The sequence below is a fragment of the Oryzias latipes genome, chromosome 4, assembly GCF_002234675.1.
Source record: "Oryzias latipes chromosome 4, ASM223467v1".
NCBI classification, from domain to species: Eukaryota; Metazoa; Chordata; class Actinopteri; order Beloniformes; family Adrianichthyidae; genus Oryzias; species Oryzias latipes.
Genome location: NC_019862.2, coordinates 22,240,791 through 22,261,230, shown reverse-complemented (window position 1 = coordinate 22,261,230; position 20,440 = coordinate 22,240,791). Strand labels below are relative to the sequence as shown.

Below are 20,440 nucleotides of genomic sequence, written 5' to 3'. Positions count from 1 at the left end.
CATTTGATTGTTTTTTGTTCGAATCCTCAAAATAAAAATGACATCAAAAATCGGATTTCTTTATTACTTTTTTTTAATTTTATCAAAGGAATGAAACATAATTCATTGATATTGTATTGAAGTTAAACTTGCACAACAGAGCAGTCACGTGACGCGTCGTTCTCCGCAGAATGTACTGCAGGCCAAATAAACATTTGATCATTAATGCTCACTATGTATTTGTAGCAACTTAGTCATCTTGATAGCAGGCTAATATAGATACATATTGCATGTGTTGCCTTCATTATAGGGCTTAAATAGGGCTTTTAATATTTTGCGGCTCCAGACATGTTTCTTTTTTGTTTTTTTCGTCCAATTTGGCTCTTTCAACATTTTGGGTTGCCAACCCCTGCCTTAAGGGATAAGAGGAAGACATGACGCTTGAAGTAGTTCTAAGATTAAAGCCAGAGAAGTCAAGACTACGCTTTTTCCTCTACAGATCTTTGATGGTACGACTGTTCCCCAGAGGATGGTAGATGGCTGGAACGCTTTCTTTTTTGATGACATTGCAGATCTGGTGAGTTTCTCCTTTTGCTTTTCTGATCAATCTAAACGCATCTTTCAGGAGGTTCTTGCTTGTGTCAAACTTGATTATTGAAACCATAAGGAAAATATTTAACCCTTAAATACTTTATATTTGTTGGAAGCTAAAACACTTGGCATACGTTTAGCTAAAAAAAAATCCTATAAGCTTAACAGAATAAGCAGTAAAAATAAGTAGAATTCATTTTTTTATCACAACAGTTTTTAGTTATAGCCTCTTTTTATTCATTAAACAATTTTAGCCATTCTTTTGCAAGTTTTTCTTTTCTGTTTTAATCATACCTATTTAAATTTCCCTAGTTTTTCCATAAATAATCAGTGACGTAGGATTACAGATGTTTTAAGGCTGTAAAACTCCTCACTACACACTTTAGACACTTTTCTAAGACAAATATGAACATTTTCACACTTCCAAAGTTCAAAACATCGTAGAAAAAAAAGTCTGGTATTATAGAATTAAAAACGCTGATCTGATCGTGATTAAATATGTGAGTACATACAGGAGACACGGCACGGAGAAGATTGATTGACAAGGTCAACAGACAATTAGGACATAGAACACAGGGAACTGCATAATCAAAACTATGAGACTCTGAGAACTGTGTTATAGCTAGGGACCACTGTATTAACACCTTTGCATGTTTTTGCAGCGTCAGCGCCTCGCAGGGCGCCAGCCCAACATGGAGTCGGTGGGGGAGTTGTGGCTGGGGCTTCTTCGATTTTACACCGAAGAGTTCGACTTTAAGGAGCACGTTATCAGCATCCGCCAGAGGAAACGCCTCACCACGTTCGAGAAGCAGTGGACGAGCAAATGCATCGCCATCGAAGGTGACCACCTTCATCTGCATCCTATATTGGAACCTTTTTTTCATTAGCGGGAAAAGAGAAGAGGTCCAAAGTTTATTAGGGTTTAGGTTGCTAAACACCACCTGGAAGAAATGTTCTCCCCATCCTTTCTAATTCAAATATTTTCTCATCTGTTCATCAGAGGGTTATCTCTTTTGTGACTATTTCTGCTTACATATACTTTTTTAACCCAGATCCCTTCGACTTGAATCACAATCTTGGTGCTGGAGTTTCCCGCAAAAGTAAGTAAAAAAAATGCTTTTATAGCTGCTTTTTATATTGAACTTGATCATGCAGATTTAGCTTGTGGATTCCCAGTAAGAAACCACGAGAACTGGGCCGAGTGGGTGACAAATGACTTACTTCTGGTTCCAACAAAATGAAATCGGAGCATTCGCCTTTTTTTTTTTTTTTTATTGCTATACGGAGTTCGCCATCTTGGAGCCACAAGATGTCAGTAAGCAGTGATTGATCCGAATAGGTCTTAGTCATCGTTTCTATGGCAACCATTCTCACCAATCAGGGCTGACCTTGTTGGAAGCCCATACCCCTACCACTTGAAAGCAGGCTACATTATTAAGGCATCTGATTGGGCGGTTGATAAGTTGAATACTTTCTACTACAGAAAGAATATGAAAATAAAAATGGAGATCAGCAAAAACATGTATTAAAACCCACTCTGAGGAAAGTTGTGTTTTTTTGTGTTTTCACGTGTTCTGATGATGATGGGGAACAAAATTAAGCTTAAAATTGCATTTCTGAGTATTTCTTCATTAAAATTGTTGTGAATACAAAAAGCAAACTAATTGAAAAAGAGCTTTTTTGTGATGTAGAGAACACGCTGGGCTCCGCTGCATTCTGATCCATCCACTTGTAGACGACCAGGTCCATGTACGTCTTTTTTTTTTCCTCATCAGAGCTGGCATCTGAATCAAAACTGTACGGCTGGATAGCTCCAATATTGCTCGCGTTTTTTTTTTGTTTTTTTTTTAATTGGAGGTGTGAAGGGCTGTAAGCTAGCGGGAGAGTGTAAACAGAGAGCTCTCAATAATCAGGGGGCAGGATGCTCTACATACGGAAGTCTATTGGGTTTTAGCTTCTTGTGGCCTGCAGGTACTTCCTTTTTGGAATGTCGGGGGAGGGGTCACTTAATCCAGTTCTTAAATACAGTCAATGGTTCAGCCTCAAGGAAAATAGAACTTCTAAATCTCTTCCTTCTCTTCCTCCTCCAGTGACGAACTTCATCATGAAGGCCTTTATAAATGGGAGAAAGTTGTTTGGGACGCCCTTTTATCCTCTTCCCGGCACTGAAGTGGTGCGTCGGTCTCCCTCTGCTCACACACACAATGTTTTTTTGTTTTTTTTAATCTGAGCATCTTTAATTAAACATGTGCTGCTCTACAGGACTACTTCTTCGACTCAAAGGTGCTGACAGACGGCGAGCTGGCCCCAAACGACAGGTGCTGCAGGATCTGCGGGAAGATCGGACATTACATGAAGGACTGTCCCAAGAGGCGCAGGTTGTCCCCTCCGCTGCGCCACAAAAGAACAAAATAAACGAGAAGCGATCAAAAGTGCTGCACAATCACCTCTGTGGTGTTTTTTTGACATCAGAATGCTTTTCTGTTTGTCGTTTTTGGACACAACATAACTTTTCCTTCCAGGATGAAGAAGAAAGAAAACGACAAAGATGACGACGTCAAAGAGGAGGAGCGGGAGCCGAAGGACAGGCGCTGTTTTCAGTGTGGGGACCCGGGTCACGTGAGGCGAGACTGTCCCGAGTACCGTCACCTTAAACAAAGGAATCCTGGTGCTCCAGGTATTCATTATAGAAACAACATTTTTTTCTTTTCCTTTTATTTATTACAATAAGGAGACTTTCAGCTTAAACAAAGCTAAAGAACATTGCAGTTAACCAGGAAAGAGCTCGCACACCGGAAGTCTTTTAGGGAGAGAGAAGCTACAGGGAATTCATCCTGTGAAAACCTGTCCGATTTTTAAAATAAACCCCCACATGGAGGAAAACCTGCAATCTCAGTAGCCTTGCTGAGTGGACAGCAGACGAAAAAAAACTGCTCTGTAAACACGGCGTTGACGGTTTTTGTTCCTGCACAGCTCCTCACATGGTACGACCCATGGTGAGCTCCCAGTCCATCCCTGTTCCTCAGGCGGGTGTCGACTGTCCCGGAAGAACCAGACAGCCTTCGGAATGTGTGAGTAAATGACGAATATCTGGTTATGGTGAGGTGGGGGCTGGGGGGTGTGGTCCCAGGGGTATTAGATGGGTTGTAGTTTGCCAAGTCTTGGTGTTTGAAACTTTGAGTCATTTTCTAGCATCTGCTGATTTCCTGGATTGTATGCATAGAAACGGCTTTGAAGATCCAGAGTTTTGTTATTTGGTTCTTCCTGATGTTCTCTATAGAAGACCGGTGAATGGAACTGGCTGGCATTGTTTGTTATTGAATACATTATGGTGATTTAGAAGTTTCCACATAGACCCCTTGCCTGTGACCTTCCAGCGCCTACATAAATGCCCTCTCACCACTTTGGAAGTCATATAGTGGAAGTCTTTTTTTCGTGTCGATCTTTTGTCGTGTTCAGGCGACGTCTACCTTTCATTAGTTCCCTCTGCGTTGCCAGCACGAAAAAATAAAGGTCTGCATGTGTTCCATGATGACATTTAGTGTCCATTTCTCTACACAGAAGTCTGCATCCTCTCAGTCTTTTTCCTGTCAGATGTATCAAAACATCGTGAGCTTGATTCCCAAAATGGCAGACAACAGCGCGTGCGTTATGTCACTGCAAGGTGTTTCTACAGCTAAACCTGCATTCAAGCAACCACTTCCAATAAAGAGTCTACAGAAACGTGTGCTAATGTCTGTGTTAATAAACTCTGGCTTTCACTTTTAGCTTCTTAAGTTTCTGCAACCATTTTTTGACCGTTTTTAAACACGTTTGAAATTTAAACCAGATTGAACTTAAAACAATCAGGGACTCCACTGTGGTAGTGATGTATGGATGGCGTCCCTTTCAATTCACAAAAGTGCCAACTGAAAATTGATCATGGAGGAGAAATTAATAATTACGGTTTGGGATATTGGAATAGAGCTGTGAAAGTTAAAACTGAAACAACATTCATGACATTTGCACCAAACCTCTGCCAACTGTAGGTGGCAGTCATGCGCTAGTAAACAGTAGAAAAAGAAGAAGAAGCAGCAGCAGCCGCCTCCACCTGTTTGTCCAGTGTGAACACCACGGGCTAAATGTGCGTCTAGCGCGTTCTAGAACGTACGTCACATGCTCGATGTGTCCGTAGCTTAGCTCGATGAGATTTAGTGTCCATTTCTCTACACAAGTCACCAATTTTACTGGTGGGATGTATCAAATGTGAGCTTGACTTCCGAAATGACGAACACCACCACGTGTTTGACGTCACTGCAAGGGGCCCAAACGTCTAAAAGAAAAAAAATCATTAAAAATGAGTTGGTAATCATTCTTGCTACATAATCTAAAATACTTTTCTTTTTCTTTTGTGTAGTCTGACAGTCGCCAGACTCCACCTTACTCTCCTCAGCCTGGCTCCGCCCCCCAGAGTTCATCCCAGCTTTCTGGCTCTCCTCAGTCCTCCCACAGCAAGACGAGTGGAGGTCCTCAGAAGCAGCCCGCCCACCCCCAGGTCCCGTTCTCTCTCTTTAGCTTTCCTTCCTCCAGCCCGGGCCAGTATCACCCTGGGGCTCTCACAGCTCTGGGCCTCCTCCCACACCCCCAGCACCAGTCACACCAGTCCCAGGGGCAGCCACACCACCCAGTCCACATCCCCTCCACTTCCTGGCCCATCCACGGCCCGGTCCTCACTTCCTCCTCCCCCACAGTCCCCTCCCCGCCAGGTCTGAAATTTGCCCTGCGCTCAGCCGCCAGGAGTACGGGCTCGGGCGGCAACCCCACTCCCATGAACCTGAACGACCCGAGCATCATCTTCGCCCAGCCGGCGGGGAGGCAGGGGCACTGGCGCAACCACATGGCTCAGCCGGGGTCACTGATGGGGAATGGCACAGTGGGCAAGTCAGGTATTCACTGGGGGAACTCTGGCACCACCTTTATCTTCCTGTGGGGTTCTGTCCACCTCTTTCTGCATCTACTCACCTAAAGAACAACTTCTAACCGCTTTAATGGAGCTCTTCACTGGAGAAGATCAAAGAGAAGTTTACTTTGCAGTTTAACAATTGCTATTTAGGTGTAAAGTTTTTTTTCTTTTTTTTTTAGTTAATGTCAATAACATAAACTAATAAACATTAACTTTAGGTTCAAAATTGGCTTTGATTTGAAAACACGGCGGTTTAAACATGACTTTTTGAAATTTAGTTATTTCTTTAGTAAAATAAATTAGGAAGAAAGTTGCTTTTTAGTTTGAGCTTCATTTAGTTTAATCTGTTGCCACCACTCTGCAGATTATTATTGTAATTACTTTCTTTTTTGCAAAAATCCAAAACCCGCAACAAATATTTAAGAGATAAATGTGACATTAGGCTTATAATAATTTTGTTTTACAGCTTTCAGTGTGAAAAATCCTGTAATCAATTATCATCAAAAAGGAAGGATTTTAACATTCTAAAATATAAAAAATAACTCTGAAAGCTTATTTTAAAGTTACTATTTTAAAATATTGCTTTAAAGTAACTTGAGTTGATAGCACTTTCATTTACATTCTTTTTAAAATTAAAGTTGGGTGTTTGATTTAGTAAAATTCTCCGTGTTGTTATAGATGGATAGATAGATGAATAGATGGAAACTTTGTGTTATGATCCATATTAAATTTTTTTATTTATTATTTTTTATTTTTGAATTCCACCTGTTTATGAAAAGACAGGAAAAGGAGTATAGTTCCTTTTTTTTTTTTTTTTTAAATTAACTTAATTTTATTAAAATAATTAATAAATCCATTGTATTTTTACAAGCGCTGAGCAAATGTATATGTTCTCCAGACATATTTTGGGCCAAATTGCCTTGAGCTTGTGCTTCATATTTCAATATCTTTACTTTTTTTTTTTTTGTTTGTTTTTTTGTTTTGTAAATCCAAGTTTCATGTTACAAGGCTTAAGTGTTAGAAATGACGAACTATTCTTTTCTATTCGTATTCTTATTTGTCATCATATACAAGCTGAATTCCTGTAATAGTCTTGTTGTAAAAAAACTAATATTTTAATGAGACAGTTGCTGTAGAAACCCCAAACAGTTCAGTTCAGACAAAAACAACGTATACTTTCACTTAAATTTAGCAGCTTAAAACCATTTTGTCATTATAATTTTATGTTTCTACAATTAACATCCATAAACAGAAACATGTTTAAAATATAACAAGAATCAGAAGCATTTAAGAGTTTTTTTTTTTTTTTTTTAAGAATTTGAACTTTCTCTATACTGTCTCTGTTCTATTATTCTAAACATAAACTTATTTTGCATTCTATGATGAAAAAATTCTTAAAAATCCATCCCTATATGTTAGACAAACTAAATTTTGATTAAGGCTTGAAGTAATATTTGTACTAATTTTTAAAGGGCAGACATTGGATGTTATTTACCTGATTGGATTTCAATATTTACAACTAATTAATTTGTGTCAATTAAAAATCCTTCTTTGGAAAACAATAACATCATCTACAAACAAAAAATATTGGACCCCAGTATACAGCCTTGTGGAACTCCTCTACTAATTCCATATCCTTTTAATTTAAATTTACAATTGTGTGATCTAAAAGGCATTTTTGACCTAGTTTTTTATTTCCCTTTTTAAAAATGCCATAATGCATAAAGTAAAGTATGTATTTGACTAATAATCGGCAGCTCTTAAAGCTCATTGAAAAAACACTGTGTTTTTGAGGTAATCTATAATTTTTTGTAATAAAATGTTGATTTGAAAGTTTAGAAAAAGGTTTATTTTTTCTATCCATAGAGTCAGGCCACCAGGCCCAGCCTTCAAACGTGAGTCAAGGCTCCCGCTTGTGGGACCACAACAAAGGTCCCCAGTACACCCTGCCTCCGTCCTGGACCTACGGGATGCCGCAGAACTTCATCCAACCGGGGAACGCAGGATTCCAGCCTGGAAAACCCTTCATAGCTCAAGGTCAGCCATTAGGATTCCTCATTAAAATAAACTGCAGTAAAAGCAGCTTTTTCAGGTTTTTCTCACTAATATTTGTTGTTTTTGTTTGTTTCTTTTAAAGGTTCTGTGGTGCATCCAAACCCCAACTTCCCTTTGGTCCCCCACGTCCGCCATCAAGTCAATTTGAACTTTATTCAGCAGAAGAAATGAACTCTCCCCTTTTTAATCAGTCAGTAACACAGTCGATCAAATCACTACTCACTTGAAAATTTTTTAAAAGGAATTTTATCTTTTTTGTACAGTTTTTATTTTTGTCTCATTTATTTTGATTTGTGATACAAATGTCAAATATTTTAATACCCCCGTTTTTGAGGGGGTCCCTCCCCACAAAAAAAGTTTTTATTTTATGTGTATAGTAAGAAAAAAAAAAGGTAAACCTTTATTTTTATTAGCTGTATTCATACTTTGCTTGCTTCAAGATGAAGGCTTCAAATAGATGAACAACCTGATGTGATATTCTGATTATGTAGTGCCAACAGCAGAGAAAGACAGAAAAAAAGGGACAAAATTGTTACAGTGGAAAAAAAGCAATAAAAATAAAGAAAAAACAAATGCGTTGGAATGCTTTTTTTATGTTTAATTGGAGTAAAATAGAATATTAGTTCTTCCCATTTTAGTACTAATTTTTAAATTAAATATAGAGCAACCACAGATTGATTCACAACTGAAGAAAGATTTTTAAAATGTAAGGGTTCACTTTTTTTTTTAAATTAATAAATTGTTTGTTTGAGAAGTACTATCAGAACTGGCCACTAGGTGTCACTAGGTGTATCTATCGATGCTTTGTCTTGTAACCCCCAACCTGTTTCATTCCCCGAACCGGCTTAATGTTACAGTATTTTCACGGACAGATTTCAGTAAAAATAATGTTTTCAATTTAGAAAACAAAATACTGCTGTCTTTAGGAGGTTTGTTGTCATTTGTCACAGAACTTCCACAGGGCCTTCTCCTGATGGGACTTTACTTTTAAAACATGTTTGCAACATTTGCTTAAATTAATTGAAACATTTATTCATGAAAACAGTTGCGTTGCATCACTGCACTTCAGCATGTAAAACATCTCAATTATTGCACCACAAAAACCTAAAAATTATTAGATAGTAATTTGCTGTAAATATTTGAATCCCTTTTTATTATCACTAAATTTTGAAAAATGAAGTCTACAGGAGAGCTCACTTTTCTTCAAGTGTTACGAGCTTGAAGTGCTCACTAGGGGTCAGTGTTGCACCTCAGGACCAACTTAAGACACCATAAATGTCATTTTTGTGTGTGCGTCCATTTCTTTGCATTTCTCTATTGAATAGAAACTTTAGAATTTTTATTCATGGTTAAAACGAGTTCCACAGAAAGGTATACATTTTAAATAAGTTATAGAATTAATGATTTAGTGCAAATATTTAAAAGTGGCACCAATTCACTGTAAGCAACACGAGAATGAATAAAGCCACATTTGCAACCATTTCATGTGAGAACAGAGAGCCTCGTCTAAACTTTGACATCTTTCAAATGTCCGACTAACAAAACAATGTTGTGCTCTCTTATCTTTTTGTGACTAGTGTGCAAAAACCTCCATCTTTCTTCCACTCCAGGCATAAAAAAAAACTTTGTTTCAATAACATAACAATTGTATACAAGTAAAAAAAAAACCTGTGTCTGAAGTTGATTGTTTTTGGCTAACAAAGAGAGTGAAACAAATATTAGTCTACAAAGTTTCAAATGGGAGGGGCACGGTGGTGTAGTGGTCAGCGCTCTCGCCTCACAGCAAGAAGGTCCTGGTTGGCTGAGACCTTTCTTTTTTTTTAGAACTTATATTTTATTCAAACTTTTTGGAACAGAGCATTACACACGGTTGTCGCCATGGTTTCCACAATAATCAACTTTAAAACTGGGTACATTGGAACAAGGATACACACAGGAAGTTGAATTGCTATAAGACTCTTCACCTTAAACAGAAATATAAAATCTAAACATGACAGCATTTGACTAGCTAGAGGTATTATCAAGCTGATGACAGTATCAATGATTTTGCTGGGCTCCATCTTACATTAAAGTTTTGCATTTGGTGTCTTAATAGGAAAGTTATTCTTTCCATTTGAAAGAGTTCTCTTACTTTCTGCATCCAGGTATCTAGGGTGGGTCTGTTTTCATCCATCTAATTGTAATGCATTTTAATGCTGCTGTAAAAAGTACATTAAGAAGGTGGCTGGGACCTTTCTGTGTGGAGTTTCCATGTTCCCCCTGCTCTCTGGGCACCCCACCTTCCTTTCACAGTCCAACCCCAAAATGGCTTCCGGGGGTTTGGAAGATGACGGACAGATGGAAGTTGTGAGTGTTCCTCATCTGGACAGCGATGCTGAAGGACCGGCTGATGTCTTCTCTGGTCTGGTTCAGATCGGTGTCTACAGCTGATTTTACACTCTGTTGGTGCTGAGCTGGTGGTCTACAGAGGGGAGTTAGTGGTGTGTGTTTGGTTTAAAAAAAATTAAAAATCAGATTGAGAACTGGTAGACACACTGCCAGTAGGACTGCTGTTGATAACTGTGAATTCTATGAAAATGATCTCAATAAGGAGAAATATTAGGAATGTGAGCAAAGGTATATTTGTTACAGAAAAATGTGAATGAAATAAAACCATACTCCTTGGCGTCTTAGCCAACGATGTATTGTGGGCTTGGGATAAACTTGGTGCATGAATGTTGAGATTCTCAGAGCCCAAAGCATTGCACCAGGAGGTGGAGAACAGGGTGGAGGAGGCTGGCAAACTGTCTAGCAAGCAGAGCGAGACGAGCATCTATCATTTTAAAGATAAAAATTTGATTATGATTGGCTGAGTAGACCATTAGCTTTTGTAGTTCAAAGTGAAGGCCTAACAAGCCATGTTTCTTTTAAATATGAATTGCGCAAATTAAATTTGCGATTATACATTTGCCTAAAGGAAACAGCGATTTTTGAGGCGTATCGAAATTGACATTTCGCAAAACTGCAATGGAAACACTTTCGTCAAATTGAGTCACATTCGTTAAAAAACAACATCCAGACATTTAAACACCTTTATGTCCTTCATGTGACCTCAATTACCTCAATTTTTCGATTTTTCCTCCGATCCCTTTTCCCATCCCTCTGGGCTAAAATGAAGAAGAGAGCCATCTTCTTTAAAACTAACAGTAATTTCATAAATTCATTAATCCCAGCGATGTTTCTAATTAAATTTTCAGACCTGATAAGAAAACAGCTTTGATAAGAAACCCGGGTGAAAATGGAGGACCTAATTAGACTAATTAGTCTGTACCTGAAGGAGACACCTGAGACTGGAAGTCCTGCAGCCGCTAATCTGTTCCAAGATGGGGGTTCTGTGAAGCTTCACCCCTTCTGACATGCAAAAAAAAAAAAAAATTAGGTTATTAAACGCTTCTAATAACCGTGAAAATGACTGTTCACTCTCCGTGGCGTTGTTAGTCTCAGCACGTCAGACTTTTTTTCAACAAGCGGCTGAGGCCGAGGTATGAGAGTGAAACAGAAGTGTGGAACACAACGATTAAACGAGCAGCTGCAGGATGTTTCGCTGCTTCCAGAGCTTCAAACGCTGATCTGCTGCATGCACGACAACCCGTCTGCAGGCAAACAGGCGGCTTTCATGGTCACGACAACCTGCGTTTATTTGTGTCCATGCAAACGGCGGCATGAGAGGTTAGCCCTCGTTTAGGTTCAAACACGCATCTGTCCCGAGCTCCTTTGGGTGACGGACAACAAGTTGTCCCTGCTCGAATTATTTATTTATCGCACGGATCCAACTGTTGGCCTTTCTCCTGACCTTGGCTGTGATGATCTTTCTGCACTGAATTGATTAGCAGCTATGCTAAAGACTGGTGACAGGGGCTGACTTTGGAATAGAAGCAGTCCTGTCCCCTAGAATGATTCCTTTCAGTGACAATCATAATCCAATTAGACGTCTAATATGCCGGTATATGAGTTCTGCAGCTCAAATATGCCTCAGTCTGGGGCAGAACATTTCAGGAGTGGGGTACAAAGAATCAACCAAGTGGACCCTGTAATGGTTTGAGATGTTTAAGAAGTGAAGGCACTTATTCGGGTGACAGATCGATCATTGAAGGGGTTATGTCGGTCGAGTTAACCTTCGTCTTTTTGTGCAAATAGTGGATTAAGCATCGATGCATGAACACAGCAGCCGCTACGTCTCCTGACCGGCTGTGTGGAGAAAGCCGTTGATCAAAACCTCACGTCCAGGATAGTCTGAGCCATCCATCAGCGGTTCAGCATCTGCTTTGGAGCAGCAGCGTCATTTAGCATTTTTAGACACACCGCAGGACAAAACCAACTATGGGGCCACTTATAAACTCAATAGAGTGATGAAAACAGACAGTTCAATATTGGAGTACTTGGAGACACGCAAATGAGGAGAAAACTTCTCACAAGGGCCCAATTAAAACCCTTTACGGGACAGAGATACCTTATTTTCTGCACTATAAGTGAGCCTTACAAACCGGAGTGATCAACCAAAGTTTAAAAATTTACAATAAACATAAAAATCATTTTAATAATAATTACAATTTTGTGCAAATTCTTGATGACCTGGTCATAGTGATGAGTTGTGCCGTCTGATGGTGGTGGAAATGAAAGACCTGCGATAACGCTTGTTTCTACGCAGTGGGTATCTGAGTAAGTCACTGAAGGAACTCCTCAGTCCCTTTACAGTCGGGTTTTAGGGGACGAAAGCTGATGGATCTGAGCTTGGTCAACATCCTCATCTCATCCCACCTCCTCCACAGAGTCCAACGAGCAGCCCGGGACAGAGCTGGCCCTCCTGACCAGCTTATTCAGTTTCTTCTTGTCCCAGTGGGTGCTGCTTGCTCCCCAGCAGACGACAGTGTAAAGAAAGTCAGAGGCTACCACAGAGTCATAAAAGGTTCTGAGCAGAGGTCTGCACACTCCAAAGGACCTCAGTCTTCTTAGAAGATGTAGGTGACTTTGACCCTTCCTGAACGGGTCATCAGTGTTGTGGGACCAGTCCACTTTGTTGTTGAGGTGGATACCCAGGTACTTGAAACTGTTAACCATGTCAATTTCCCTTTCCTGAATGTTCACTGCTATGTGGGTCACCATTCTTCGTCTTCGGGGTCAACCACCAACTCGTTTGTATTTGGTCTTGTACTTAAGCACAAGTGATTGTTCTCACGCCAGCTTGCAAAGCTCCTAGTGGTTGAGTGGTACTCCATATCATCGTCTTTAGATACACAGCCCTCAATGGCTGAATCATCTGAGTATTTCTGGTATTTCTGTGAAGTACAAAGTGTAGAGGGTGAAGAAAAATGGTGAGAGCACGGTTCCCTAGGGGGCTCCATTACTGCAGACTACCACCTCAGACACAAAGTTGTGCAGATGGCACCTCCTGCGGATGATGGGTTAGGTCAGAGGTGGGCAAACTACGGCCCAGGGGCCACATCTGGCCCGCCAAACTGTTTAATCTGGCTCAACAAACTAGAGTAAATTATATTGATAATCCTTATTAATGTCTTCTTTTATGGTATACTGCAAACGTATTGACCTTTGTTTAAATGCAGACAATTATTCTGCATTCATGTAGTGTTGGGCAATTTGTTTTTTAAGTTCTATTCTTTCCGACTCAATTGTCATTTTTCCAATGATTCCAACACCTAATGAATGCACCATTTCTCTACATTTTTGTTTTTCCAAATGTTTTCAAATTAAGCCTGTTTTCTTCCAGATTCAATGGTATTTCTTCTCATGAGGTAGATCACCAAAACACCCCACCGATCATCTCCTGGTCCAGCCCTTCTGTTAAATTTTAGAACCCTTTGTGGCACAGAAGTCAAAAAGTTTGCCCACCCCTGGGTTAGGGAATCTATGGACCACCAAACAACCATCTACTGCTGCTCCCTCCAGCTTCCCCCACAGCAGACCTGGCCGGATGTTGTTGGACGCGCTGGAGAAGAAAAAAAAACACTACTCTCACAATGGTCCTGGTGATTTCTAGGTGGGTCAAGGCCCAGAGCAGCAGGTAAGATGACAGCATCAAGCCCCACGATGTTTGGCTTGTAGGCGAACTGCAGCGTTAGGTGGGTTTATGTGTTGCATTTATATTTATGTGTTGCAAAACAAGGTTGGGAGTTCCACGTATTGTGAAAACTCTAACGTAGCCAGCATGTAGCGATGTTGGACTGTGTTTTTTCTTATACATGTTATAAACACGGTTAGGAATTACAGATATTGTGAATACGCTAATGTGTACCATGTTACAAGTTCTACAGTTATTTCGAACACAATTTGTCTTGCTTTATATGCCTTAAAGTTGGTGCGCCTTATAGATGACATAATTTTGAAAATACGCCATTCATTGACGATGCGCCTTATAAATTTGTGCTCCCTATATTGCACAAATCAAACACCTCCTCGGAAAAACGTACATTTGAACAAATGTTTAAAGTTTTTACATTTTAAAACAGGAATATTCATGCTTTATTCAGCCTTTCTGTAGGAAAAATTCTTCCAGCCTTCCATTGACGTGTTCTCCCTACCATGACAAAGGTGGATAAAGGTGGAAAGATTTCATGTAATCCATGGACACCAGTGAAGATCACAAATCATTGAAGAAAAAAAGGTTCAGAGCACTGTCTAGTGCAGGGGTGTCAAACTCATTTTCACTGAGGGCCACATAAGCATAGCGGCTGTCCTCAAAGGGCCGGATATGACTTATACATTCAACTACATGTAATGAAAAATAAACGTAACTACTTCTTAATCTTAAACAACTAATTTATTTATTTATTATAACTTTTTAAAGTGACAATTACAGTTGCATAGAAAACATATGTTTGCTTGTTCCTTTAGCATAAATCCTTTTAAATTTGATTCTGTCAGGTTAGGTTATATGGATAGTGTTGAAGTCCTAATGTATAGTTGCCCAATCCCATATTCCAAGTCAAATTCCACCTAGATATGAATAAATACACACCAATTTTTATTTTTTATTTTAAGAAATGAAAAACTGCTATGCTCTCGGGGGCCACATAAAATGCCATGGAGGGCCACATTTGGCCCCCGGGCCTTGAGTTTGACACATGTGGTCTAGTGGGTCTAGATGACCCAACTCCCAATGTTAAAATGCCTAGGATAGCACAAGGGTTACATAGAGGCGCCCGTCGTCTTAGTTTCGTGTCAAGCTCGGGTCCGGGTCTGGGTCAGCATGACCCAGCGTCTGGATCCAGACCGCGGTCCACTAGTTAGTGACCCCTGGTGCAGTTACCAAAAGCAGCGGTCACAACTCCAGAAAAAACATGGCAAACCTGTCCTGCAAGTTCAGAGTATAACAAGAGTCTTGAAGGGATTATTTATCTGCTGTCAGGACAGTTGTCAGGCAACAGGACAACAAATGGTAGCCGTGTGTACTCAGCCCAGCACTGGGGAAAAGGTTAATACGGACATCTCATTTTTACCAACTAGACAGAGCCGTCACTTTCCCTGCTCGGGGTCCTCCAACAGGTCTGAGCCACATGCACTGCAGGAATATTTTAGAATATTAATTGCACACTTAGTATGCCGTTGTCATATGGCTTTTATTAGTATTCCATCAAGTAAATGAGGCGTGAAAGGGCCAGATGCTGCATTCTCATCTATCTTACATAGTCTTGTTCGTTTTGTCAGCTATGAGAGCACAGAGTGTCACTCTGCTCATCACTTCGTAGATTAGGTGTCATGTATTTATTATTTGGAACGATGAGTTTGAAAATAGATTAATAATACTGAGCTATGCCTGCGGACGAAGGTCAGTGACTGATATGAAAACTTACCAACATTTATTGCCCAAGTTAAATTATTTTAAATCATTTTTCCTATCAAAGCAGGAGTTCGCCGGGACTGGGACTGTTGGGCGAAGGTCGGTACATTCTGGACAGTCTGTCACATGGTCGATGGAGCTGGAGCAATCGTGGTCACCTATGCCGGCTCCCAGGAGGCAAGCTGACGGCCAGACAGAGACCCGCTCCGGGATGGGGAGCCAGCCTGCTCTCATCTCCTGAACTTTATGATATTTTTCTTATTTTCATCGGGGCAGTAATAATAAATAAGGTCTCCTGATTTTATTCTTGTTTTTATTTTTACCCTTTCTGGTTAATCCGGGACAGCAAGCCTTCAAACTCTGTCAGAGAGAGAATACAAATGTGAAGAACACATGTCACGCACCCGGGTACATAACAGCTAATGGGACTTTAAGTTTACGTTTAATTTTAAATGAGTGCAGCCAACAACAAAATCCAGCCTTGGATGTACCTAAAATTTGTGTTAATTCAAACCGAACATCTTTGCGACAGTTTGACAGCATTTTTAAAAGGAGAAATGCTCAATAATGTAAAAGTGCAAGGATTTTGTTTTACATTTGTTCTCTTTCATAAGAAAAATGCCACACATGCATGTCAACAACTCATAAAACATCATTTTCATCTGAGACAGACTTCAAAAACTCAAACATCAAAAACTCAACCCATCTTTTCCTGTTTCTTATTTTGTAAATCTGTGCTTTCATTCTTCTCAATGTTGAGGAGTCACAGAAAATGTTTTGTTCACTTGATTTGTTTTGGTGAAATGACTTTTCAGAGATGACAGCCCATAAGTTGAGCCTTTCAGTGCCGTCATAAGTCTCTTTTACTGCGATCAGCGGCTGTGAGCTGTGAGTACAGCCAGGCTGCAGAGGCATTCCTCTTTTTCTCCTTCAACACTGTCAGGATTACTCAACTGATCGTCCTTTTACAGGAACTGATTACCATCAGTGGCTCTTTATTATCTGATGAACTCTTCTAGAAATACACAAAAACAGTCATTGTGTTGTTGCAACGTTCTTTTAATTAAATTGAACTTTGTTTAAATTAGATCTTTTTGAATCTGCTCGATGACCATGACAGCTCTTTGATTTTGTTAAGGCTTTAAAAATAAAATTCAGGAAAAAATATACTTAAAAGCAACAGCATGTATTTATTTTGTATATTCCCGTATATATAATGTTTCCATCCATCCATCTTCCGCTCATCTGGGACCGGCTTGTGGAGGCAGTGGTCTAAGCAAAGATCCACAAACTGGATGGGCAAAATTTTTCAATAATGTCACAAAATAGTGTACTTTACAAAAAAGATCCCACGGATGACCCTGGGTTTGAATGATTACAGTGAAATTTCATGCTGCAACAACAGTCTACGCTGAAGACTCAAGCTGTCACGAAGTCCTGAATCATCTGCAAAATCAAACAAGTTTTGATACAGTTTTTTTAATGATTCTTTTAAACATTTCTTCCTTTAGTAAGAAGATTTTTTTGCTTTCAAATTAAAATGATGTTTGTATTGCTTAACACGATGTTTAGAATATTTACCACTTTTCTTTGCAGCTCTGTAGCTTTTACCGTGAAAAAACGCGTCGCACCACATATCTAATTTTTGCTTCTTTAGAAAAACTGTTCAAAGTTGAAAATATGACCAGATTGAAGAACTGATGACTGATTTAACATTTATTTATTTTGTTAGTGACCGTTGTAAGCAAAATAATGCACTTCAGCCACATGGAGGGGGAAGGGGGAAGGGGTAGCTCAGCACCATCAGTCCAGCCCACAACTCAGAGGTAAATTTCTGATAAACTGCTGACGCTCTGCAGAAACTAAGTCCTAGAAAATTATAGTTTTTTTATTTTTAATTTTGGCTACTAACGGTATAATCACAATTAAAAAAAACGCTGGGAAAGCTTTTAAAATGCGTCAAAAGATAATTGAAGTGGGACTTTCAAACGTTTTATTATTTTAATCACATTTCAAATTCTTTCATTTTTGCTGTGGGCTGAAGTATTGTCATCAGACTTGGAGACTGACATCACAGTATTGTGTTCAGCTCATGAAAACAGAATTTATTTCCTAAATTCAGGTTTTCCTCTCTTTCAATTTGGAATATTAAAGGTCAAAATACAAACAGGCAGGTCCATTTTTGAAATTAATCTCCTGCAGAAGATGGATCTGTGTGATTAAATATAGTTCTAATGGCTCCTCCTCGTTGCATCAGGGGTTGATGGCAGAAGTTAAATCCAGATTTTGAGTCACCTGTAGATTTTCAATGCAAAAGTTGCTCTTTTGCCAAATGTTTACCTTTGCTGTAGAGACTATTGGAAAACAAAAATTGGCAATGGTAGTAGAGGCATGTCATAAATTAAAGAGGCATGTTTGCCCACACAGAAAGGAAAAGTATAAAAGTAGCAACTTTATTCTTTTAATATATGAGTTTCTCTGTACATTTGCTAATCAAAATGTTAACATAGTTTAGTAATACTCTTGTGGACTCAATAGCTTCTCTAGAATATTTAAACTGACTGATTTGTACTCCTAAATTTTCCGCATCATGAGATGGCCTCAGCCTTCCCGAGCGACGTTGGCCGGGCCCTTCGGCGAGCGGGTAGGTCAGATGTTAACAGCTGTGAATCTGGACGAGTCTAGCCTTTAGATCAGGGGTGGGCAATTCCAGGCCTCGAGGGCCGGTGTGTCTGCATGATTTCCAGATACTCTTCCCCTACTCATGGCTGATTACCTGGTTCAGGTGTGTCCAGCCAATCAGAACATGCCAGAGCAGGGTATGCTGGAAAACATGCAGGACTGCGGCCCTCAGTGCCCACCTCTGCTTTAGATTATTCCAGCCGTTGTCGGCAACATAGCAACCGTGAGGCCCGAACAGAGAGGAGTAGTGAACCAGGCGATGAGCTCAAAATTTTCCTGGCTTATTTGATCCAACTTTTAATCTTGGAGGTGTAATTGTAAAAAGGTGCAATTATCTCCAACTCCGGGTCCCGCTTCACACTCCGCCATTGTTGTCAGAAAATCTCCGGGTTCATCCGCAATGCATCTTGGGATATGGACAGCATAGTAGGATACACCAGACCAAACTTTGAAATCGGGAAAAAGAAGGGCGTATTTGTTGGCCACATTTGAAGGAGAGGTTGAATTTGGACAACACTTGTGAGATAAGCAGCCTAGAAATGCAGCCCGGGAACAACGCAGCCCTCCAATTTGGACACAGCTGAAGTCTGACCGACTAACAAACCTATCTGTGACTCTTTTACTTAATGTGCCTAATAGTTTGTTATGCCTCATATATGGTATAATTTAAAAAATAGAGTATTTATTGACAGTGCGCTCTTTTTGTTCCTTTAAGTACAGAAAATATGATAATTGGTTATACAGGTACACAAGTTTGCCTTTTTTTGGCTGTTTATGAAAACAGTTGACTCTTCCATGCTGAGCTCATCCGTGCTGGATTTGTTGAATTTAAACGATGAGGCATGAAGAGGATTTAGATGCTAGCTTCATGGGAAATGTCACAGGAAACGGCGAGGGATTGCAGATAAGCATGGAGGACACGGTGTGCTGAGAGTGAATCATGCAGCTGAGACTACGCTGACCTGCTGATCTGTCATGGATCTGGCCTGACAGAGAAAAAGAGGCTAAACCTGCTGCTTTTAGGGTAGGAAATGGCTTTTCATGTGGAATTGAGCATCCACGTGGCTCGGTTCATATCTGATTAAAGTGCATGAGCTCTGTATGAGGTGTAATTTTCATCAGGCTGCCAGATAAGCTGGAGGCGTTTAGACACGAAGTCCTTGTTACTCAGCAGATCCGATCCCAGGCGAGTGTCCTTCGCTGCCACCACAATCCCAGATGATTAACAGCTGCAGAGAGGACACTGCTCTTATCTTTTTAAGCTTCTTTTTCTTTCTCTCTTGTGTCTCTTTGTCGGAAAACTTTTCTCTTTTGGTCAAATGTGTTCTTTTGCTCAAAAGTTGGATGTAAAACTCAATTTTTGGAAAAATTCAATCTTATCAGTGTCCATTTTTATCACATTCAACCAAAGGTGGATGTAAATCCAGTTTACTAGTTTTTTTTTAATTCATTTATTTATTTATTTTACTTAAGTTGCTTCTTTATTTGTCTGGGAGCATTTTTTAACCACATCTCACCTTTATTTGAGTAGATTGGTAATACTTTACTCTATTTATTTCAACTATATTTGTTTTATTTTGCCCAAAAGACTGGAAACAAAAGAAGGTTTAATTTTATTTAAATAGGATCCATTTTATTTATATCTTTCGTTCACCTGATCACCTGATTCTTAAAGCTGCAAACAAGTCAGACTTAATGTTCAAACTGTTACTCAGATACTTATTTCCCAAAATTCTAGAAAAAAGGATAACACCTCTGTTAACAAAAATGTTAGGAAATGGAAAAAGGAAAACAGAAGATGGGGAAATGCCAGCCAGGGCCCTCTGGACACCTGTGCAGTGAAGCTGATTGAAGGGGGGGGGGGGGGGGGGGGGGGTCAGTACACCGAGCAACTCAACACAGAGAGTCAATGAGTCAATGGGACTACCACAGGAGCCCCCAGTGCCAAGGAACAGGGGGCACAGGAGAGTGTACACTGACCCATCCGGGCCCCCTGGCCTTAGACAAAGTCTGCACTGTTTCCATGATGGCAAGTGGAAAACTAATGTTTTAAGAAAACTGTCACAGATCTTCCAAAATAACACAAATCATAAGATTTGCCAGTTGAATCCATTTGCTGGTTTTGAAGAATTAAGTTCTGCCCAGTGGTTTTTAATTTTCATAACACTAATACAACTGTTTGCAATACTTATTTTTGATCCTTTATTTGTTCTAATGTTGTCAAAGCCCCCCCGCGCCATATAAAATATTTCCTACTGGAATCTTTGATTTGAAAACGTGTCACAGTCAGACACTGTGGCTTCTTAAATCCATGTTCTGAAAGCTATCTCAAAACGTTAAAAAATAAAAGTAAAGAA

At 39.8% G+C, this 20,440-nt stretch overlaps 1 protein-coding gene across 3 annotated transcripts in view; it reads left to right on the top strand.

The window, feature by feature from the left end:
• LOC101169191 (terminal uridylyltransferase 4) overlaps nt 1-8,144 on the top strand; it is a 28,007-nt gene extending 19,863 nt beyond the window's left edge. For 2 of the 3 annotated variants that reach the window (XM_020702556.2, XM_020702557.2), the window contains exons 21-30: nt 479-556; nt 1,233-1,410; nt 1,623-1,670; nt 2,661-2,743; nt 2,833-2,948; nt 3,093-3,247; nt 3,544-3,641; nt 4,967-5,495; nt 7,379-7,549; nt 7,650-8,144. In XM_020702556.2, the coding sequence (XP_020558215.1) occupies nt 479-556; nt 1,233-1,410; nt 1,623-1,670; nt 2,661-2,743; nt 2,833-2,948; nt 3,093-3,247; nt 3,544-3,641; nt 4,967-5,495; nt 7,379-7,549; nt 7,650-7,738 (1,545 nt within the window). In that variant the 3' untranslated portion in view covers nt 7,739-8,144. The remainder of the gene's footprint in view (nt 1-478; nt 557-1,232; nt 1,411-1,622; nt 1,671-2,660; nt 2,744-2,832; nt 2,949-3,092; nt 3,248-3,543; nt 3,642-4,966; nt 5,496-7,378; nt 7,550-7,649) is intronic. The other variant, XR_002290003.2, reaches the window with a different exon arrangement.
• Nucleotides 8,145-20,440: the final 12,296 nt, after the last annotated feature.